This window comes from Aulonocara sp. 'chitande type north' Nkhata Bay, linkage group LG13 (genome assembly GCF_057382095.1).
Source record: "Aulonocara sp. 'chitande type north' Nkhata Bay isolate Kocher_YH1m ecotype deep benthic linkage group LG13, A_spYH_male_GT1.1, whole genome shotgun sequence".
Classification (NCBI taxonomy): Eukaryota; Metazoa; Chordata; class Actinopteri; order Cichliformes; family Cichlidae; genus Aulonocara; species Aulonocara sp. 'chitande type north' Nkhata Bay.
Window position 1 is genome coordinate 5,161,640 of NC_141356.1, and position 24,166 is coordinate 5,185,805.

Sequence of the window (24,166 nt, forward strand, 5' to 3'; positions counted from 1 at the left end):
TGAGACCCAGTATTGAGGGACTACAGCAGCTCAATATAATTTTTATCTGAAAAAAGGTACTACTTAAGTTTAGATTTGTATATGAAGAAACACTACAATTGTAATTTATTAGTGTTATATGGTATACATAGAGTGATAAAAGTCCCTTTCACTCACCACTGATGCAACATCGTCTCCAGAGCCCATAACAGACCTGATCAATAACACCACAGCCATGCCAGCTGTGCTCTGGACAGACTGGATAAACTCCTCTAAAGACAGGAAGAAGAACAGAGTAGAGACAAATCAATGAAAAAAAAATGTATTCCATGTTTATAAATCAATTAAGCTTTACCTGCATAGCTACAGTGTGTGTGTGTGTGCGTCCATAAACTACAGCAGTGATGATGCCTTCACTGGTGCTGTGATAACTTTGTTCAGTAGAACAGAGGCTGCTTGAGCTAAATGTTAGAATCCTATGATGGTTTTTTTGCACACGCGGCCCTGAATACACACAAACATCAACAGTGTCACTTTCTCTCATTGTTCTGAATTGCACTACGAACACCCTCTCTATGTTAGTCCTTGCTGTAACTGAAATCAAGAAAGAAAACGCACTATTAAAGGTTCGCTTCAGCCTGTTTGCATCACAACTGAACTTGTTTCACGGTGTTACATCCTGGGAGGCTGTGGGAATGTGTGGGCGTGGTGTTGTCTTCTCCCTCTCCTCCTCCTTCGTTCTGGCCCCTCCCTCTGCCCCTGCCTTCTCCTTTAGGTCACACCTGCTGCTCATCTGCTCTCGTTACAACCAATTACCCTCAGGGGTGATATAAGCTGGAGAAGAGCAGTGTGGAAGAGGAGGGAGAGGTTTCTGGTGGATTTCCTCTGTGCTGGTCAGAGTGTGCTACTGGCTTAGGTGTGGAACAGCCGTCTGGTGTGTGGCTCTTTATGAGTAGTGCTTAACTGAGCAGTGATTGCCCATGAGTGACGGCAGCCTTCATTAGTTTGTGTGGCCTGCCTGGATATTGTTTGCTAGCAGCGTTGCTGTCTCTTTCTGTTGAAGCCTTATTGTTGCTTCCTTTGTTGAAGTGGTCATTACCACTTTGGGTTAACCTCCCTGATTTCTCATTAAAGCAGCGGTGCTGTCTCCTTTTGTTGTTGCCATTTATATGATTATTGAGGTGTTTGCCTACAATAAAGATCTATTTTATATTAAATACCTCTGCCTGGTGTTCTTTTCATTCCACCTGGATCTAACTGTTACTGTCCCCCACCCTCATCGCCTAGCTTTTAAGTGGGGACGTAACACACGGATTGTTGGAAACAGTATTTGATTAGTTCATCAACCTGCCCAAAGTACTTTTCTGAGCCTGGATCCTGAGTTATACCAAATCCTGATAATATCACAGGGAACAGTTGCCACATTCAGGGTGGGAGAGGGAACAGGGTCACATGGACACCATAGTGTGTGTGGTCAAAGCTAGAAGGTAGAACTGGGATCTGTATCCTCCCTCCCACTGAAATCTACACCTGTGACACAAAATGAATACCTAAAATCTAAGTGAAAAGGTCTTGGATTCAGTGACTGATGAGGACAGCTGCCTGTTTTCCAGTGAGATGACGGTGGATCTGCATGTTTGCTTCCAGCTGTTTGTTCTCTGCTCGTCTTGTTAATTCCTAACTTTCTTACCATCAGTGAGGATGTGTATGTAGCAGCCCAAGAGGTCACCCAGTGTGTCCTGCAGCCTGCAGCAGTCCTGTTGGGCCTGTAAAACCACGCTGATCGTGTCCTGAGACCTCTGGACGACCAGCATGGAGGTCTTCACTGCAGCTAGACAGGACTGCATCAGCTGAGCCTGGGCAATGTGGCGTCCTACAAGACCACTGGGAAAACAGCAGAGGGCGACAGAGGCACACAATTTGATACAAATACAAGGCTGGTAAGATTTTCTCATGTATCAATGTTTACACAGAGGATATAAACCTACAAAATATTGAAATCAATGAGCACCAGCTAGAGTCCAATCAATGAAAGAGACTGGAAGTGTGATTTGAGGGATAAGAGCATGCCTCCATACCTGTTTTGATGAAGGTATTCACTCAGCGCCTTGTGAAGGAACTGCAAAACTACACAAGAGAAGAGGACTCAACGGGATGAGATTGAGACATTAGCTTTCCTCAAAAATACATGAAGTTAAAGCAGGTTAAAATAAGGTGGATACTAACCTTCCGGTAATAGTTTGTTAATGCAGCTCTCACCTGTAGATGTACAATTTTGCCGTGATTGGTACTTATTTATAGCACATGAACTGTTGTTTGATATTAGCAGTGATCACACAAAGAGCAAAAGTAACCACTAACCGAGAGGGAAGCCATCCAGACAGGCAGTGATGGAGTCGACGATGTGGGGATACCGGTCTGAATACGTGCTGGAAAGACAATCAGACAAGCAACCAGCCAAGCAGCTCACAGTCTGCTCCTGAAGCCAAGCTGGTACTGAACCCAAGGCACTGAGAAGTGCAACACAGACAAGTTATTTATCTGAGGGCCTCAGAATTGACGAAGAACAAACAGACACATAAGAGAAAAGATAAATCAGCTACTATGGCCTCTTTACATCTTCTCCCTTAAAACCACAAATAAACAGCTGCTCAGGCTCAGCTTGTCCACAAATGAATATAGAAGAAAATGAAGCATATGTCTACCTTGCAATGGCTCTTCGGAGGGGGTTCTTGGACTGCAGGGAGGTGTAGACCACAGCTAGCGTGTGTAGACAAGCATCTAAAAGAACTCCGCCCATTTGCTCATCACTCAGTGCCTCCAGCTGGGACCCTGCCTGATGAAGTATGGAAAACAAACAAACATTAAAACCTGGAGAAGTGAAAACATTTATGATCTCATTTACAGTGGTACCTATCAAAGGGTGGGATGAATCGGGCAGCAAGTGAACAGCTGAGGTCTTGGAAGCAGGAAACATGGGACGTGTAAGTATCGGAGAGACCGACATACGCTGATCTCACACGTCTGTTCCACTTTACCACTTACTAGACCTAAACGATCTGCAGCTAACATCTTGCTTGGATATCTTAGTCTTAGTTGCATTGAATGCTCAAGCAGAGTAGAAAAGCACTATATAAGAACCAGTCCATTTATCACACTATTCATACCGTTCTATACCAGACAGACCTTTTTAACCAGCTGGATCTGCTGCACCGGCTCTGTCAGCTCCAAACAGGACTGCAGGGTTTGGGCAACCTGCCTGACTCCATCTTCTCCTCCATCAACCGAGAGGGATGCTGGGAAAAGGTCAAAATAAATATTATAAGACATGCGTAACATCCAATGAAGGGTACACACAGTGACTGCTCTACCTGCAATGTATGATGAGACTTATTTACTGTTATAATAACTTTTTAGGCACAGTTATTTGTACTTTTACTCCCTTACCTAACAGCTTGTGCAGTTTCTCCTCATCCAGCGCCACAGCCTCCACTTTGGAAGTCTTCTTTTTCACTACCATGGCTCTGCCTCTGTGTGAGGAGCAAACATACAAACATAATTTAGAAACAACCAAACAAAATAGGAGCTTATTTACTGCTTGAAATTCTTGCTGCTAGATGTTAGCCAACTACTGCTAGCTGCTCGAGACTGAATACACGTGCAAAATGAAAGGCAAGACCGATACAACAAACCCTCAAACAACAAAACAACAAACCGCGGCTTTACTAGAGCAGCTCTACACGCCCGCAAAATTAAATGTAAAAAGCATTTAACTCTGTTCAGCATGTGCTTTACTCACTTGAGCCCTTCAGCTTCAGCTGGTAGCTGTGAATAGTGTCAAGCAGCACTAAAACCTCTTACTTCCGAAACGTTTTTTCAGAATAAAACACCCATTAAATATCGTGCCCAATAAAACAAACAAAATAAAGCTTATATGCGACCTTTAGCAATATTTTTGTTTTTATTTAAATGTAAAAATCAAAATTTTGACTTTCAGACTCTGAATGTGTACTTTTATGTCAGCAAACTTTTACTTTGACACCAAACCTTTTGAGCTTTCTATGGTGTTGTCGCATGCCTGACGCTCATGGGGCCATGCCGCACATAGTAGACGTCACTTCCGACAAAATGTCTGAGCCCGCCCTCAGAAACTGAGCTACCCGAGAAGTGGCGCTCGGGATTTTTATTGGTGGATGACACACGTCAATCAAAGGCAGACGTTCTTTTCCGGCGCGGCTGAGCAACTCCTACCTAGTTTTTGATTGGACGTTTTTGATGAAGCCACACCTTTAAAAGAAACGCCAGCCCTTCGCCAACTTTGCCCGAGAAGCGCAATGAAAACCTCTGGGAAAGACAGAAATTCATCGTTTTAAGCCATGAATTTGCATTTTCTTCAGAGGAATAACAGCAGATAAAGAAGCGCTGGACTCGACATGACGTGAAGCTCCTCGTAAAGTGTCTTTACATTAATATTATTAAGGGTAAGTCGATGAAAATGGATGGTTTTAATTATTAGGAAATGAATTATCTATTTTAATAACGGTTTAGCAGCAATGTGCATTAACAGTCATGTCAAATTGATAATAACTTAAATAGACTAATGAATTTTGTTTATCAGCACTAATAAAACCATTTTTTGTAGGGAAATGAAGAAATGCTATTTATGTATTTAATTAATAGCTGTTTAAAAAAAAAGATAAGTTTAACTTTTAATATTTGAAAGTCACCCCGCATTAACGTACTCACAAACCAAATGTTTAAAATATCCCTTAGAAAGTGTTCTACCACAGACATTGTTGCACCTCATCACCTCGGTTTTCTTGACTGCTACAAACTGTTTTGAGTCTCTTCAGAAATACTTGGGAAAGTAGATGGACTGTTAGTCGGGGAAACTGGGCAAGTCACAGCCGTCTTTACTCAGTCACAGGATGAGCTTTCTGACAAATCAAACAGCTACTCTGTGAGAAAACATGCTGTTTGGCTTTAGGTTTTGGGGTTCATGTGCTCAAAGTAACAGTATGTTTTTATTTCTCATCTTGAAAAGTTTTTTTAAAAACCTTGTGCAACAACTACCATATGTAATAATTGTTGATTGTTTAATAATAGTAATAATTGTTTGGTAAAATAACACAAACCTGAAACTAAACTCAGAACTGTTGAGGCTCAATTTGGGGCTCAAGTTGTTTTGATGAGAGTATACAGGATGAACCCCTTTTTTAATAATTTACAAAATCTTTTTTTTATAATATTTTCAAACGAAGGAAGAAAATAAGAAAGAAATTCCTAGTCCAAGACAGAAATTAAGAATGTTTGAAAGAAGAAGGTTAGAGCTCAGACAGCTGTAGTGAAATGTGTGAGGTGCAACAAACTAGCACATGATGCTGACATTTAAGGGATGGCATAAGGGGATCAGTTTGGTTAGTCAGATACGGGGGGTGTTAATGAGTAAACATGGTCATTTATTTGACTTTGGTTTTTAATAAGAGGAAAAATACCTCAATATTCAAATAGGTTAGTGTTCGTGATAATATTGGACGTATTTGAACTCTATTTGAATAATGTAACTGTCTGCAGCTCTGCTTTAAATTAGCATGACATATATTCCCTGGTGACTTTGTTAGGTACACCTGTTTGGTATCTAATCAGCTAATCAAATGGCAGTAAATCGGTATATTTAGGCATGTAGACATGGTCAAGATAGCCTGCTGAAGTTCAATGGTGATTCAAATGAGGCATGAGCTCATGTCAAAGGTCAGAGGAAAAGACCAGACTGCTCTGAGCTGATATTAGGGCAACCGTAACTCTAATAACCGCTCGTTACAACCAGGGTGTGCAGAAGAGCATCTCCGAATCCACAACACATCCAGCCTTGAATGTTACAGCAGTGGAAGACTACTAAGGGTGCCACTTGTATCAGATTATCAGACAGGAAACAGAGGCTGTAATGAAAATGGATCACCAGAACTGGAAAATAGAAAGAAAAAAAAACATTGTCTGGTCTGAATACGTTTGGGGATTTTCTTACCGATTATTGAGCATGCATCAACACATTGTCTGGTCTGATTTGTTTCAATTTCCACTGCAGCAGGGTTAGAATTTGTTATAACAAGCATGAAAACTTGGATCCACCCTGCCTTGTAGCAACTGTTCAGGCTGGTGCTGGTGGTGTATTGGTCTGGAGGACATTTTGACCACAGTGTGCATATCTCCTGATGGCTACTTCCAGCAGGATAACGCACCAATGTCACGAATCTCAAATCATCTCTAACTGAGAAGTGAGGTAGCTCACTGCACTGAAATAGTGTCCACAGTCAAGAGAGCTCCTTTAGGAAGAGGTGGAAAGAACAGGAGGTTGACATCATAGATGTGCAACCAACAAATCTGCAGCAGCTGTGTAATGCTGGGGCTTGATTCAAACACTTTGTAGAATCTATGCAATAAGGCGGTTGTGATGGGAACAGGTGGTCCAAGCCAACAAGCAAGATGTAGATGTAAGTGACGTATCAGTGTATATACCTCTGAAACGTGTTACGCTCAGCTGATAAGTTTTTTAAACAGTCAAAAGATTTTATTCCATCAGAGTCAATTTGATGTCCTGTAAACCTTTATTTATAAAAACAGAATAACTTCATCAGCACACCACATCCAAATGAGTCCCGATTGTGTCTGTGTGTGCTGATTCTGACTTTGACCAACAGGAAGTCTGAGAGAAAGATTGCAAAAGAAAACACTGGGAGCCGGGCTTTAGGGGTCATTTTTGCTTTAAGATCATGTGTGCTCCAATATCGCAAATAATGACTAATATTCTAATAGGATGTTGTTTATTTACCTTCAATATGTAACCAGCTGAAGGGTGGTGTTGTAGCTAAACAGAAACATTTTGAATATTACAACTGCTATAAAAACACCAAGTGTCAAATTCCAGCATATTTAATGAGATAGCAGCGGATAAATGTGTGATACGTGAAATGTAAATTTAGAATACAAAGCATTTCTTAACGTTTATAGCTTTGTCATATTAAACTCCATCCCCTCAGTCCCTCGTGCTGTTTTGTTTTGTGGAGTGAGACTCGTTTTATTCCTTTCCCCTCGTCAGTGTTTACCACAGCAAACAGGCAGCAGAAATAAGCCTGTGGAAACTACTTTATGGCCTTCCTCCACACATGCTTGTAGTCTCTTTGCGAGGAGGCCAGGCTGGTAATGAGAGGTTATTACTAGGAAGAGAGAAACCCAGGCTTTCTATCCAACATCACAGACGCTCTCTCTCTGCTGCCTGTTTTCCTACATTAGTCGTGGAAAATGTGATACAAGTGTCTTTTGGGGAGGGTGTCGAGGTGTTTTGGACTAATAGAGCTGTTTTCCTGTTTGTGAGTGATACGCCCACTGCCCACACTGGTCCAGCTGGGCTACACCCTGGAATATTTCAGGTGCTGCCTGGCTGGTGCCAACACATCTGGTCAACAACAAGCCTCCTGACCATTTTCTTTCATGTCTGTGTTTCTTCATCTGCTATTATGGAGATAATGTAAAAATGTTAAATGTCTGCACAAAAATGTTTTGCTACACATACTGTACTGTATATACACTCTGTGTCTCACTGCTTAGGGTATTTTTCAGAGGAATATGGCGGAGGGGGAGGAGGCGATGAGCCAAGAGGACTGGAAGGAGAAGTGTGTGGTCCTGGAAGCACTGCTCATGAAGTTCAGAGTGCAGATCATCAAGATCCGAGAGCTCACAGCAGACAAGGTTGGCTTGAGTACATTCATCTTTGCGAGATAACCCCGGTCAAAGGAACAGGTGCAAAGCTATTTTGCAAGAAAAGCTATGCTGATGATTGACAGGCAGATACAGTTTGTTGTATCTGAAAGAGCAGAGACGTGACGCCAATACCGAATTACGGCAATGCTGAAAATGCTGTCATATGGAAATGATACGGTAAAATATCCCAGCTGGCCATCATCGGTCCAACAAACAGAGACTGGCTGTCTTTTAGCAGATGTGTGTATGCGGCACGCGAATGACATTTTCAGAGAAAACTCCCTTAATTGGGATTAATTTGGTTTTAAAGCTGAAGGATGAGCTCGTCAGTGAACGAATACTCCAAATATGATCACAGACTGTATTGTGACAGATTACATTTTTTGTAGTGTTGAATTGTCCAGAAGGCAGACCAATGCAATACCAAAATAAAGAGGACGAAAAGGAAAGAAAAAAGCGACTGTCAGTTGACTCGGCTACAGCCAATATCCGGTCGCCTAACCTAACTGGAATTTGTTTGAAGATAATGCTGAATTAAAACACACATTACTAATAAAACACTGGATCCAATGATTATCCTTTTCCCATGGGTGGCTTGTGTATCTTGTAGTATTACACTCAACACTTAGCAGACTTTGACCTCTCCTTCAAGACCAATTTGAAGGTCAGAGTGATAAAAACAGCATGTAGAGCTGTTAATTCTATGTGTCTTGCTGCCATTCTTTATTATTAACAACATTTAGAGAAAGATACAGGTATATGGGGATTCTAAATATCACATTATAGTTTGCTTCCAACTCTCCTGTCACATTTGACTCCTGAACTCACTTTTACATCGCTGCCTTTTTTAAGTTTACCCCAAAATGTGTTACATCTTTAAGGAAAGTATTGTCAGGAAAAAGAGAAAGAGCTGCCTCATCTCGTCTTGCTTTGACTTCTGTAGTAGCCTCTGCTCTGGTGTTACCTCGTCATCAGTTGGCCGACTGCAGCTAGTCCAAAACGCTGCAGCATGGCTCCTAACTGGCACACGCAAGTGAGATCATATATCTTCTATACTTGCATCATTACCTGGCAGCCAATCAGCTCTTGAATTGAGTTTAAGATCTTAACACTTGTTTTTAAGACGTTGCATGGACCAGCCCCTACATATCTTGCTGATCTCCTAACCTGGTATTCTCCCCCAAGATCCTTGAGGTATGCAGACCAAATGCTTTTGGTTGTCCCTAGGTCCAGACTAAAACACAGAGGAGACCAGACATTTGCCGTGACTGCCCCCAAACTGTGGAATACATTGCCTTTGCATATCAGGTCCTCCCCGACAGTGGATACTTTTAAAATCCGTCTAAAGACCCATTTTTATTCTCTGGCTTTTGATTCATCATTAGTTTGTTACCATTATTCTTTCTATGGTTGTATTCTCTTCTAAAACACTATTCTGTTTTTCTTTTATGTCCTCTGCTTTGTCCATTTTGTTGTACAGTACTTTGGTCAACACTTGATGTTTTTAAACAAGTGCTATATAAATAAATTTAAACTTGAACTTAAACTTAAACTTGAACTAGTTAGTTAGAAGTAAATTGTCCAGTTCTTTCAGAATCAGAGATTATGCAAACAAACTTATGTTCAAGGGCAACAGACAAAGGAAGTGGTGCTGCTTTGACACACTATAACAAATGATCTCTGGGAAAGGGAAGAAGGTCCTCGCATGTATGGGAAGATGATGCGCATTCTCAAACTGAGTGGTGGTGTGTCTGGTGGGCACAGAACGGGCCGTCCCTCCCAGCTGGCCGACACTGGGCAGGCCCAAACTGCTCAGTGGCCTAGATCTGAAGCGGCTCTCCAGGGATGCTGATTAGAGCTCTAATGTAAACAGCAGTCTGACCACAGGGCTGCGCTACGAAGTGCATGATGGGATTGACCCAGCTCCAGTCAATTACAGACTCAAAGTAAGCTCAGCTGGACAGCAAAACAAACTCCCGGAGAGACTTGGAAGAGAGATTGGCTTCGGTGGGTTTTTGCAGCCCACGTAGCACATGTGAAAGTCTCTGCCGTGTATTTTTGGCTCTATCCATCCTGTTTGACAGGTTTACGGCCTTTTTCCACTCAGCAGTAGAAAACACACTGTTAAACACACCATAACACGCACTGTGTTTTTCTTCTTTGGTGTGTTTACTCAATCCTAGCTCTGCTCTTTGGAGGTTACATGCCGTGTAAAAACAAAATATAAGGTGAAATCAGGGAGATGAATCCACCTGACAGAAATTTTGAAAAATTGAGGAAATTGTAGTAAAGTTAGAAATCATCCATCACTCAGTTTTATTAACTGCTTATCTAACTGAGGGTCACAGGAGGGCTGGAGCCTACCCACAGACAGGCCGGCGGTTTGTCAAAGGGGGGTCAAAATGCTTTTTTAAGTTACCTCATGGATCAGTTTAATCAATCGGAAGCTTCCACTGACTTATTTTTTGCTACGTAGCCACACGGAGGAATTTTACAGGGGATTTGTTAAGCTTTTTCTTATTTTTTTAACTATTTCTCTAGTTGTCTCGTCCCCTTCAGCCTCAGTTCTGTTAGGAAGCCAGTTCTGAGAACAGAAGCAGACTTGGTCTTGGTCTTGATGGGGACGACAGAGGCAGCTGTAGTGTGTAATCTTGGTAGACATCAACAAAGCCTTTATCCTGCATTAAACTGTTGCTCAGCACCCTGTAATATTTGGTCAGTATGACTGCTCTAAATCTGATGAAGAATAGCAGTAATCCTTAAGTCTTGACTGCACACCAAAGATGACTGATGTCATTTCCCAAGGATCCAGAGTTCAGTCAGAGTTCAGCAGCATTTCTAGAAACACCAACACAAATAATGATATTGAGGAAAAAAAACAAACCCTAAAGCACATGTTAATATTCAAGTAAAGCCAAATAAGTTTAATCTGAACAAACAAATATGATTCTGAATCATCCTTTAAAATTCCCAGTCTCATTCAGATCCCTTTTAAGCACTTATTTTATTTGATAAAAAGTTTAAGCGCAGTCCAAATGCTGTGTACGCGTACTGTGTAATGTGTTCTGACTTTGCTCATGTGGCTTTGTTGTGTAATGACCGGTCAACATGTTTTCACTGACCTCGTAATGCTCTGAGCTCATCACGTTAACATCCAGACCCCTGCTGATGTGTTTTTCTCTGCTGTGGCTCCCACCGCCTCAGCCCGAGCTTGTTGTTTTTAAAGCCGTGTGGGGGCGGATGCACGTCACTGCAAAATCCCCCTAATATCGCTTCACAGAGGTAGACTCATAAACCAGTGAGGAGTGGGTTTAAAAGAATTAATTAGGAGCAGTGATTCATTCTACATTTCAGATTCCCAAATAACTGGTGCTAAAAAAAACTGTTTACTGTTTCCGATGTATTGATGGCACTGCAGCATGTGCATAAAGGCAGATCGCAGGTTGTGGCATATAACCCTGAAAGAGATAAAATGCTGGTAATACTGTAAGATCTAGAAAGTGCTGTTCCTGAAAAAGGTTCAACAAACTATGAGACTATTCCATCAAACTCTGAGCTGAGTTAGTTCACTCAACCCCGAGTATGAGCTGAGCGTGCGTGATTCACTCTGGCAATGGATTAAAAAAAAAGAGGGGAGTCTCCATTTTAATCCAGCCGACCAACATCAGTGGATGTCCATGTGGACTGTGATATTTATGTTATGTTATAATTTAATTAGACTGGACCTCTCTGTCATCAGTAAAACATATGACCCTTTTATATTGTCTGTAATCACCATGTATCCAACTTCAGTGGGAATCATTAGACGGAGCCCGAATCCTAATTTTATATTTGACAGAAACTGAGAATAAAAATATGGAGAAACAGGTCAGATACAGTTTAGTTATGGACCTGAAATATACGTTAGAAGCTCTGTTCGACATCATTTAATAGCCATGTTTCAATGTGTGGACACTTTTTCATATGAAGTGCAGTCAGAATGCAGTTACACTGTCTGCAGCCTGCTTTGTGGTTATAAAAATGCAAGGTACAAAAAGTACTCCTGCTTAACTGGGATTTCAGTGTTTGTACAAAAGTAAACTTTTGCAAATGAATGTGCTTTGATACTTTATGGACAATGAGATAAAACCGAGTGTCAGTCAGCCGCTGCAACAGCAGCAGGATGGGCGGAGCCAGAGAGAAACAGTCTGTTACCCCGGTAACTGAACCAAAGTTTAACTTTGACGCTGAACTTTAGAAAAGAGAAACGGACCAAAATCTACAGCTGAATTAACACTAACAAAGACGGGAAAAATGGCAATGGAGAAAACTACAAGCACAGAACGCCACATTCAGAGCAACCTTCAAAATAAAACAGGAAACACATGGAAACGAGACAACAGCAGGGTCAGTGGCTCGTGTTTATTACTGTATCGAAATGTTCACGCAGATCCAGCTGCAGAACATTCAGGCTTGAGTCAGAGCAGACGCTGTGCTGGATTGCTCCGGGTCAGTGTAATACGACAGGCCGTCCGTATCAACACGCAAACAGAATGAAAATTTGTAGAGGAAGGGTTAAGGGGTCAGAATGACCATTTTTGGGAGAGGAATGCAGGAGTAATAGGAAAGGGATTCAAGACACAAAGGAAGAGGAAAACTAAGGAGCCATGGATAATTACATCTGCAGTGGGTACAATATATGTCCATTTTTTATTTTATATTTATTTTTCCTTTTTGTTATAGTTTTTATTATTGATCAACCATCAATATGTTGCAGTTTCTTGTGTTTCTTATTGTAGGTTTCCTCCCTCTTTTTTGCAGAATTACCTTGAAAGAGGATAACGAAGGTTTTGAATTTGCCGTTCCACAAAACTGGAGCATGAAATGAATTGACGGCAGTCTGGGTAGACTTGGCAAATTACTGAAATCCTAGAAAGCCTGTATGAGGTGACTGAGAGGGAAAACGGGGGAGGAAGAAAAAAAATGAAGCCTTGTGTAAGGATTGAACTGCCCAGCGGAGGAAATACCCAGTTTAGTGTGTGTGTGTGTGTGTGTGTGTGTGTGTGTGTGTGTGTGTGTGTGTGTGTGTGTGTGTGTACAGATATTTGGATTTGGGAGGCATGTTAGTTTTGGCCAGCGGGGTCTCTCAGCTGTAACAGTAGGCTACACATCTCCTTATGAAGACAAAGCGACCATGTGTGTTACATTTTCTATATATCAGCCTTCACCCTCCTTTTTTTTTTTTAAAGTAATGCATTCATTCACTTCTTCTCTTGTGTCCATGTGCCTGTGTGTCTGTCTCAGGAGAGATTCTCAACCTCCCTATAAAGTTTTGGAAAAGAAAAAGACAGGATGCTAAATGTTAAAATGAAGTAGCGATAAAATCAAAACAGACAGGAGGTGAAATTAGTGGTCAAAGTTAGGGAGGTGTGGCCACTAGACTGGCACATGCCCCAGCTTCACCAATTCAGACCTTGAAAATGGGCCTGTTGGCTATTTGGAGCGTTTTAATTATATTATCTGACAAGTTATTTGTGTGGTGCTGTAAGCACGGCCGGATCCGGAGTAACAAAGAGTATGTTTGCGTCAGACGTGTTAGGATATCAAAGATAATACATAAACACACACATATTATGTTGCCACAGTATATGGGTCCATATTCTGATTTGGCACAGGTTCCTGCCAGATCCCCTTCCTGACACAGTCCTCCCATTTATCCAGGCTTGGATAGTCGGATAAATGTGTTATCCTCCAAACCATTGTTTCCATGGCTTTATGTGATTGTCTTTGTGGATTCCCTTCTTCTCTTTTAATTACAGTTAAGACCATTGTTTGTTATTTCAGATGCTATTCTTTCTGTTAGTATTTGTGTGTCTGTAGTCCCACATGGGATATCTGGTCACCCTAAACACATCCCCTCCAAGATGTTTATGTTTAGATTTTGATATTTGACACTTTAATATTTTATCTGTCTGTTACTTAACATTATTTAAAGGTACAGCTGAGTATTTCCCAGCTGCTGTTAAACAGCTTGAATCTCTCAAGCTCCAAGAATATTCAGTGTTCACTTTGGTCTTCTGGATGTAGTTCTTGTCCAGAAACGTATATTTTTGGTCCTTGTTGTGTTTGCAGACAAAGTGAGAACTCAGTGTTTTGCTGACTGCTTGAGGTTTCATTTCAAAATATTTTAAAATATCCTTTTTGCCGAATGATTTCTTCGACCTTGACAAGATTTCCACATCATTGCACAGCAGTGGTTTCTGCTATGGCTCTATAAAAAGGTCAGTGTTTGAGCGGGCGAATACTATCGACCCTCGAAAATGTTATCTGATAACTTTATTCAAAAGAAAACATCATTGTGGGGCCCAAAATGCTAATTTTAATGCCTCAAAATGCAGATTTGAGACACCAATCAGTGATGTGATATGAGAGAAAGTGTCTCAGTTTAAGCACCGCGCACAAAGCTTTCCGCTCCTTCTTTGCTACACATAAACATCCGCTTGCAGTTTTAGTCTCTGGCTGCCCAGTCACAGCCACATAGATGCCTACGGCTAACCATAACATTTTCAAACAGATGTTGCTTTTCCTCATGCGTGTCCGTCTCCACTTTGCACGTGCTGGGGTTCTGTTTTTTGGACAGCTATGGTATGTGCCTGCCCCAGAGTGTGCCAAAGGAACTAGAGTTTATTGTTAGATTGTAAGGGAAGCCCAACTGGCATTGCTATATTTTTTTAAATCATATATCTATTGTTACAGTGGTGGATCCTCATAGTAAATGTGGTCAAAGTTTCATATAATGAGGTCAAACTCTGTACAAGTAATTCCTGTGGCCCAAAAGCTGCATACTGCACGCTCTAATAGGTCTGTTTCAGAGGCTTTTCCTGCTCTTCGGTCTGTTTGAGGTCACAGAGAGCTAAAGAACTAACATGGCCATCTCACACACACACACAGCTCTGACTGGGAGCACAGAAGCCCCACCCGCCTGATCAGAAGAAAATGGCTTGAAGTGAAGCAGAAGCTAAAACAGCTGATTTCAGACTTTGTGTGAACTGCCAGAACCATTCAAATAATAATTAAGATTATTCTGAACTGACTGTCATGAAATGAACGTTCTAGATCCCCTATGAAATGTAAAATATATGTCCTTACTTAGTTGCTTGTACTTAATCTGTCAATAAAAGTCTTTGTCAGCGTTAGCCCCCGGTGCAAGTTACCATACTTGGTGTAAGTCTGTGGTGTTAAACCTGTTTTAACTGTAAGGTAAGCACTGTGGGTCGCAGCCTACAGAAAGAGGCTTTGTGAGCTGGCTGTCTGGCCTGCGGATGGAGTGGTGGGGGAGGGATGGATGGATGGAGCGAGTTCAGGGGGAGGTTGGCCACAGGGCGTCAGTTGTGGAATTCCAGGAATGGAAGTTGAACTGGATTTCAGATTTTGCATTTGGACGGGGAGTCGACTGCAGAGGTGATAGACCTGAGGCTGAGGGAGAGCACAGAGATCACGTGTACGTGAGCGCCAGGGCCGGACGCGATGAAGCGGCAATAGCAGTGCTCGTATTGTGCCTGAATACAAAGAGAGTAGCAAGGCGTTACTCTTATCCCGTCCTAAGTGAGCTGTACAGGATGTGACACACACACGCCCAGGTTGGGTTCATCCTATATATAACATCATGAAGCAAACACACACTTACTCGAATGCTCTGATACGCAGCAGTTAATGTGTTTAAGCCTTTGTATACACTGTTAAGTGGTGTGTGCGTAAAAGTCCATGTGCGTGTCGACTCCAGCTGTAGCCTACAGTATACATGGCCTGTAATTAACATGGCGTGCTCAGCCAGATGCTATATCTGTCATTGAGAGAGGCACATGTGGTCGGTCGTTTGTGGTACAGCAGAGGATCTATATAGGGAAGAGAAAGACTGTGCATTTGTGTGTGATACGCATTGACCTTTATTCGTGTCTGCTCTTCATCGCAATGTGCTTTTTCCTGTAGTAAAAGTAATCCTTAAAAGTAATGCTTCTGAGGTTCACAGGGACAGCAGCAGTAGGTGAAGAAAAGTTTGCAGCATCTGTGTTATTGTTGGATTCATCACAGTTTGTCAGTTTTATCAGGACAAAATAGATCTTCAAAAACCAGATGTGCAAAAGCTCTACCTCAACTGTCCAAATACTGAGTTGAATACACCCACAGCCTTTTTTCATATGTGGACACGCAGTGACATAATCCTATAAATTCTTCTTCCTAGAATCCGCTTCTGTGAAATGTTGTTCAAATGTCAGGTGGAACAGCGGTTGTGTAAAAGGCCTCGCTTCCACTTTGGTCCAGAAAACGTTGCGCGGTGGAAACAGTGTGGGTGTCTGGCAGGGTGTGGCTTCCCGGCTTTGGCCTGAGCTTGGTCCACTTCTTCTGGTCTCTACAAGTGAACAGAAGCAGGGAAAACTGGAGCTCAGCCATGCCTGTCTCCAGGCTAAAAACAGATGTCGCTCTTCACAGCGGTTTCCATCAAGTTTGGATATGGCAGCTACTAATTTAAGTGCTAATTTGTCGATTTCTACGGAGTAACATAAGACAAGGAGCTATTCATAGCGCATAGCTGATGTGACACACGAGTGTGTGAGCTGGCTGCAAATAGAATGATACTTTATTAGACTTTTAAAGGAAGAAATCATTTTTGATTAACATAAAAGCAACTGATACATTTTCCTCAAAAAATATAAAAATTTTAATAATTGTAAAACATATTTTTTAAGCGAGTGATGGAGACATCTAAGTCCTTCAAGAAAACTTACATTGCAATCCATACAGTATTAGAAGGATGTTCAGCACACAGAAACCCCGTTCATTGTTCCTGTGAACAGATAAAATTGCCTCAACTTTACCCCACAAAAAATGTTTTTTGCATGTTCCCACTGTGTCTGTGTGGGTTTTCTCCAGGTCCTCTAGTTTCCTCCCACATGGAGTTAGTGGGGTTGGTGATAATAAATTTCCCGTAGGTGTGAATGTGAGTGGGAATGGTTGTCTCTCTGTGTTAGCCCTGTGACAGACTGGTGGCCTGTCCAGGGTTTACCCCACCTCCTGCCCTATGGTTGCCGTGCAACCTTAAATTCGATAAGCAGAAGATAATGGATGGAAAGTGATGCCAGTCCATTCTCTTTGTTATTATTAATAATTTTTGCCATGGTGGTTGCTACGCAGACAGTTTCCATCTATAATCCTGCATATTTTCCTGCTCTAAGCTTCTGAGGTTGGAGAGTTTCCTCAGAAGACAGTGGTTCCTACGCTGCTTCCGGCACTCTGAGCTGAGGAATTTCAGAGGAATGTTGTTCATCAAGTCATCCCTCTGTCTCGCTGCTCATTCCCACAGGTTTTTTTTAAATCTCATGTCTGTGTGTGTGTGTGCGTGTGTTTAATCCGTGTGACCTTTTGCTGTTGTTTTAGCACACTCCTGCTAGCTTCCACATGTAGTGCTGTGATCTTAGCACACAAAGGGCTACTTGTAACATTGGCACCTCATCACCATTATGTAATGGTTAAAGGCGCTATATGCAGCACTTCTACAGCCATGAAAAGACTTTATAACAATGTTGTAAACAAATTAATCCATCCCTAGCCTCCCAGTTACAAGTTCATGAATGAATGAATGAATGAATTGAAATTTATTTCAGTCAACAACAACAGATTATAATTTTACATAAAAGTACTCAAACAGAAACCGAAAAAGGAATAGGCTGAAGCCTTATGGCTTATACTTATCCTATCCCTTACCCCCATAGAAATAATCAAATCCTTAACCAAGAAAATAAATAACATTGATAAATAAGTTGTATAACAGTTTGAAAAGAAATCAATGATAAATCAACACAAAAATTTTTTTAACAAACCAAATTTCTATAACCTTGTATAATACTAAATTTTAAAATCTTCCTGAAGAATGACAAAGAAAAACACATCTTCAGTTCATCATTAAGTCCATTCCATAATTTCACTCCCAAAACTGACACACATCTATACTTAACATTGGTTCTCACTTTAGGCATTTCAAACTTATAAGACCCCCTTAAATCATATTTTCCATCTCTTAGTTGAAACATACTTAAAATACAAATTGGAACATTCTTTTTCATCACACGATATATCATTTCTAAAGTTTTAGAATATATAATGTCCATGAATTTTAACATAGATGATCCTACAAAAAACTGGTTGGTGGACTCCCTATATCCAACTTTATTTATTATTCTAATAGCTCTTTTTTGCAATTTAAATATTGAATCCAAATATGTTTTGTATGTGTTCCCCCAAATTTCTGCACAGTAGGTCATATAAGGCAAACAAAGGGAAGTATACAATAAATAAAGGCAGTTCTTATTCAAAAAATCTCTTGTTTTATAAAGAATAGAAATAGACTTGGATAATTTTTGTTTCACATGTTTTATGTGGGGCTTCCAACAAAGTTTATCATCAATAATTACTCCTAAAAATTTTGTCTCATATACTCTTTCAATTTCAACATTATTTAAATTCAATTTTACTTTAATATTACTTTTACTACCTCCAAATAACATAAATTTTGTTTTACTTTCATTCAATGATAGTTTATTAATTACAAACCATCTATTTAACTTCATGAGTTCTGTTTCCACTGTTTTCAGTAATTTCTTTATGTCTTTTCCAGAGCAAAATAAGTTTGTATCATCAGCAAACATCACATATTTTAAAATATCACTGGCTGTACAAATATCATTTATATAAAGTGAAAATAACTTGGGTCCCAAAACAGATCCTTGCGGAACTCCACAAGTTACTTTTCTAAGTTTAGATTTCATGTTATTAATACTCACATATTGGAACCTATTATTCAAGTAACTATTTAACCAAAATTGTACAACACCTCTTAAACCATACCTTTCACACTTCCGTAAAAGTAAAGAATGATCTATCGTATCAAAGGCTTTACGTTAATCAATGAACACACCTATTCCAAACTGTTTTTCATCCACAGCCGTTGCAATATTTTCAATAAATTCCATCACAGCTAGAGATGTTGAGCGATTTCTTCTGAACCCATACTGATGATCATTCAATAAATCATATTTATCAATAAAATAATCTAGTTTGTTTGCAAATAGTTTTTCAAGAATCTTTGAAAACTGAGGCAGTAAAGATACCGGTCTATAGTTTGACACAATCTGTTTATCACCAGTTTTATATAGTGGGATCACTTTGGCAATTTTCATTTTATCTGGAAAAATTCCAGTTTGAAATGATTTGTTACAAATATACAGTGGGGCAAAAAAGTATTTAGTCAGCCACCGATTGTGCAAGTTCCTCCACCTAAAATGATGACAGAGGTCAGTAATTTGCACCAGAGGTACACTTCAACTGTGAGAGACAGAATGTGAAAAAAAAATCCATGAATCCACATGGTAGGATTTGTAAAGAATTTATTCGTAAATCAGGGTGGAAAATAAGTATTTGGTCACCTCAAACAAGGAAAATCTCTGGCTCTCACAGACCTGTAACGTCTTCTGTAAGAAGCTTTTCTGTCCCCCACTCGTTACCTGTATGAATGGCACCTGTCTGAACTCATCATCTGTATAAAAGACACCTGTCCACAGCCTCAAACAGTCAGACTCCAAACTCCGCCATGGCCAAGACCAAAGAGCTTTCGAAGGACACCAGGAAAAGTATTGTAGACCTGCACCAGACTGGGAAGAGTGAATCTACAATAGGCAAGCAGCTTGGTGTGAAAAAATCAACTGTGGGAGCAATCATCAGAAAATGGAAGACATACAAGACCACTGATAATCTCCCTCGATCTGGGGCTCCACGCAAGATCTCATCCCGTGGGGTCAAAATGATCATGAGAACGGTGAGCAAAGATCCCAGAACCACACGGGGGGACCTGGTGAATGACCTGCAGAGAGCTGGGACCAAAGTAACAAAGGTCACCATCAGTAACACACTACAACGGCAGGGAATCAAATCCCGCAGTGCCAGACGTGTTCCGCTGCTGAAGCCAGTGCATGTCCAGGCCCGTCTGAAGTTTGCCAGAGAGCACATGGATGATACAGCAGAGGATTGGGAGAATGTCATGTGGTCAGATGAAACCAAAGTAGAACTTTTTGGTATAAACTCAACTCGTCGTGTTTGGAGGAAGAAGAATACTGAGTTGCATCCCAAGAACACCATACCTACTGTGAAGCATGGGGCTGGAAACATCATGCTATGGGGCTGTTTTTCTGCCAAGGGGACAGGACGACTGATCCGTGTTAAGGACAGAATGAATGGGGCCATGTATCGTGAGATTTTGAGCCAAAACCTCCTTCCATCAGTGAGAACTTTGAAGATGAAACGAGGCTGGGTCTTCCAACATGACAATGATCCAAAACACACCGCCCGGGCAACAAAGGAGTGGCTCCGTAAGAAGCATTTGAAAGTCCTGGAGTGGCCTAGCCAGTCTCCAGACCTCAACCCCATAGAAAATCTGTGGCGGGAGTTGAAAGTCCGTGTTGCTCGGCGACAGCCCCAAAACATCACTGCTCTCGAGAAGATCTGCATGGAGGAATGGGCCAAAATACCAGCTACTGTGTGTGCAAACCTGGTAAAGACCTATAGTAAACGTTTGACCTCTGTTATTGCCAACAAAGGTTATGTTACAAAGTATTGAGTTGTATTTTTGTTATTGACCAAATACTTATTTTCCACCCTGATTTACGAATAAATTCTTTACAAATCCTACCATGTGGATTCATGGATTTTTTTTTTTTCACATTCTGTCTCTCACAGTTGAAGTGTACCTCTGGTGCAAATTACTGACCTCTGTCATCATTTTAGGTGGGGGAACTTGCACAATCGGTGGCTGACTAAATACTTTTTTGCCCCACTGTATGTTAACGGCTGAAGGACACTATGAAGAACTTCTTAAATTAGCGACATGTCAAGGTCGTCACAATCCGTGGATTTTTTACTCTTGAATTTACTCACCACTTCTACAATGTCACTCTCACAGACTCCACCAAGAAACATTGAGTCACATTTACAAGAAGTAGAATCTACTTCATCATTTCCTCCTGGTACAGAAATCTCTTTTGCCAAGTTGGGACCTACATTAACAAAGTAATCATTAAATTCATTAAGTATGCTCTCAGTATTCTCAATCACTACATTACCTCTTGTTACAATACGTGTTGGAGAACATGTATTATGTTGATTTTTTATTATCCTATTTAATACACTCCAGGTAGCCTTAATATTACTTTTGTGTTTTTGAAGCAGCTGTTCATAATATCTTTTCTTTTCGTATCGCATAATAGATGTTAATTTATTTCGATATTTCTTATATTTGTCTTCATTTTCCTTTGTTCTATGTGTCAAAAAAATCCTGTATAACCTATTTTTATTTTTACGGGCTCTTTCCAGACCTTGTGTAAACCATGGTTTTTTCTTTTTATAATTTTTAGAAAACTTTTTAATTGGACAATGGCTGTCATAGATTGACAAAAATATATCCAAAAACGCATTGTATGCATCATTAGTGTCTTCCACATAAACTTTTTGCCAGTCATAATTTTCTAAGTCTGTTTTAAAAGCCGCAATTTGTTCTGGTGTTTTTATTCTACCACTGTAATCCATTTGCTTTTCCTCTTGAAAATGAAGTTGATTGTTCATTTCAAACACTGAAAAGACAGGCAAGTGATCACTTACATCTGTGACTAACAGTCCACTATGTATCTTGCCGTTTATCTTATTGACAAAAATATTGTCGATCAAAGTGGCACTATCCATCGTTATTCTGCTCGGCTTTAGAATCAACGGATGGAATCCAAAACTAAGCATTGTATCAATAAATTCTGAAGTCTTATTATGGTCGTTTGCCTTCAATAGATCAATGTTAAAATCACCACAAAAAAAAGTCACCTTCTCCTTGTGTTTTTCCAATATTACAGAAATTTCTTTAGTAAACTGATCTATACAGGATGCAGGTGTACGATAAATGCAGCTAACTAATATGTTTTTCGAGCTTTCAACCTGAATTTCAATGGTTAAACATTCCATCAAGTTATCAATCACAGCAGTCATATTGTTAACAACTTTACATTTAAGATGTGAAAAAACAAACATAGCAACACCTCCTCCTCTTCTATTCTTCCTATTTTGCCAAAACATTTCATAGCCCTCTAGTCCATCTTGCAATTCTTCGTCGTCATTCAACCATGTTTCTGAAATTGCTACCACTGCAAACTTATTTTGGAATTGATCAAGATACGCTTTGATTTTAGAAAAATTACTGTAAAGACTCCGACTGTTAAAGTGGATTAATGAAAAACCTTTTATCTTGGGATCCAACTCTTCCCCATTATAATATTCACATGTCATATCAACATTCTGATAGAGGTGGATATCTGGATCAATACTATTGTCCAACTCATAAAATTTATAATCATGAGATCCAAAATATTCCATTTTTTGCCTTTTTTTGTTCACACATTCACATGCATAGTTATTTTTCTCACACTTATCAGATATTGTTCATATCACAGTCAGCAACACAATTCTTTTCTACATTGAACTCTATTTCTTTTGTTTAAATCTCTCAAGATCTGCAATGTCTCTGACAACAATTACTTTAGCTTGTTCTGGTGTCCCATTAAGTCTTATGAATACCTTACAGTTCCTGGTCCAGGTATCTTGGATGTGCCTTTCCTTCTTCAATAGTCTTGCCTGTCGTGCAATTTCAGCATTTCTCTTGGTGAGATGCTCATTCACATATACGCCGGTTCCCTTTAACTTCTTTCCCATCTTTAACAGTTCAACTTTATATTTCCTGTTCACAAATCGTAGTATGATAGTTGGCATCTTGGTATGTTTTTGTGGAATAGTATGACATGCAGCTATGTTTTTGCTATCCAAAAGAATATCTTTGTCTTTGAAAAACTGAATAACTTGCTGCTCAAGCAAATCCTTTTCAGCTCTTGGTGCATCTTCCCCCTCCTTGTCACCTGCTGTACTCCGTGCATAGGTGTAGTGATTTGTCTTCAGTCCAGAAATAATCACATCTTCCATTCTTGTATACTGCTCCAAATCTTCAACTCTTTTTTCCAGCTCTTCAATCTTCTTGTCTTTTTCCTTAATCACAATCTTCAGTTGTCTTACTTCTTCAATTAAGTCCAGTAGTCCTGCTTGCTGTTTCACCACCTTACTCAATTCCTCTGACATGAAGTTAAGAGACTTCTTAACTTCTTCAATATCTTCTGTTAGCCTCTTAGTTGTCATGTTTCTTGATCACCAATTTAAATTCTTAGAAGACAAAATTAATTCCAGGCTCCAGGTAATCCAATAAGCCAGGTGTTACTTGTAGAGCACATGTAATGAAAGAAAGGGACCCTAAACTTCAAAGTTTGTGGAAATACTCACACAAAATGAAGCAAAACTTCTTTGTGAAGATACAAGTCTTAACCAATCTTTTGGATGTTAAGTTCTTTTCGTGATGTTTGTTGGATTGCTAAGAGTAACAAACACAGTTTTCCCAATCAGCAGCCATCTTGGTTTCAGCGTGCACTGAATGACACCTTATCTTCATCACGAGGAAGATAAATAAACTAGCATTGTAGGTTGCTTAACATCTCAGTAGTTTGTGTTAAAAATGGCTGCAAATGAATGTGAATCTATCTGAACATAGCATTCCTTCGAATAACAGAACCCAGCTGAATCGCATCTGCTCCTTTCTAGCGTGGCAGCGTTATCTTGAGTGGAGTTCTCGTTAGGCATGCAAGACTTTCTTTGTCTTTATTTGGTGCTGTTGTGTTTGGCTTCAGGCTCGAGTGGAGTGGATATTTCATCTCCATGCATTTGCAAACATTTGCAGTCTGGATCACTGAAAGGAAACTGATTACTAATTTTAGATCAGACGGGGTTACTGTATGTTTATGTGGTCCTTGTGTGAACATGTAACAAGACTAGTAAGATATTAGGATTTATTTATTTTTAAAGTCCAGTTAAAATAAACTTTTGCTTTTCCAGATTCAACAACTGGAGACGCAGGTGATCGATGCGGAGAAACGGGCGTTCACAGCTCAGCAGCAGGTGAGGACCAGAAACACAAGTTTGTTTGTCTTTCCTTTCGACGTGTCGGAATGCGATTATGTGAGTACATGTGTGATGATTCCAGGTGCAGTGGATGGAGGAGAAGCTCAAAGCAGCAGATGGTCAGTCTGGAGACTCAGAGGTGCGTCTGTTTCAGCGGTGCCAGGAGCTGCAGGCGTTAGTGCAGGAGAAGGAGGATGTAATCGCACAGCTGGAGCAGCAGCTGGAGGAGCAGGTAAGAAAAAGCACACGCATAAAGAATTTCAACAGATGCGATGCCAGTGGAGTAATTCATAATCCCCTTTTTTAAAATTTAATACCACGTTTATCTCTATGAACACCATCTTTAACCTCCTTACTGTTCACT

General features: G+C 40.4%; 2 protein-coding genes across 4 annotated transcripts in view; one reads left to right on the forward strand and one right to left on the reverse strand.

Annotated features, from left to right (window-relative positions):
* Positions 1-3,826, reverse strand: part of thada (THADA armadillo repeat containing) — a 122,148-nt gene extending 118,322 nt beyond the window's left edge. Inside the window, exons 1-9 of the mRNA XM_086258352.1 lie at positions 3,779-3,826; positions 3,427-3,509; positions 3,166-3,275; positions 2,685-2,815; positions 2,341-2,489; positions 2,206-2,238; positions 2,058-2,106; positions 1,670-1,863; positions 157-251 (exon numbers count right to left, since the gene is read on the reverse strand). Coding sequence (XP_086114478.1) covers positions 157-251; positions 1,670-1,863; positions 2,058-2,106; positions 2,206-2,238; positions 2,341-2,489; positions 2,685-2,815; positions 3,166-3,275; positions 3,427-3,499 — 834 coding nt within the window. The 5' untranslated portion in view covers positions 3,500-3,509; positions 3,779-3,826. The remainder of the gene's footprint in view (positions 1-156; positions 252-1,669; positions 1,864-2,057; positions 2,107-2,205; positions 2,239-2,340; positions 2,490-2,684; positions 2,816-3,165; positions 3,276-3,426; positions 3,510-3,778) is intronic.
* Positions 3,827-4,295: 469 nt separating this feature from the next.
* plekhh2 (pleckstrin homology domain containing, family H (with MyTH4 domain) member 2) overlaps positions 4,296-24,166 on the forward strand; it is a 39,100-nt gene continuing 19,229 nt past the window's right edge. The window contains exons 1-4 of one of the 3 annotated variants that reach the window (XM_086258355.1): positions 4,296-4,460; positions 7,585-7,725; positions 23,737-23,799; positions 23,885-24,034. In XM_086258355.1, coding sequence (XP_086114481.1) covers positions 7,603-7,725; positions 23,737-23,799; positions 23,885-24,034 — 336 coding nt within the window. In that variant the 5' untranslated portion in view covers positions 4,296-4,460; positions 7,585-7,602. Of the gene's footprint in view, positions 4,461-7,584; positions 7,726-11,978; positions 12,124-23,736; positions 23,800-23,884; positions 24,035-24,166 lie in introns of those variants that run through there. The other 2 variants (XM_086258356.1, XM_086258358.1) reach the window with 2 other exon arrangements.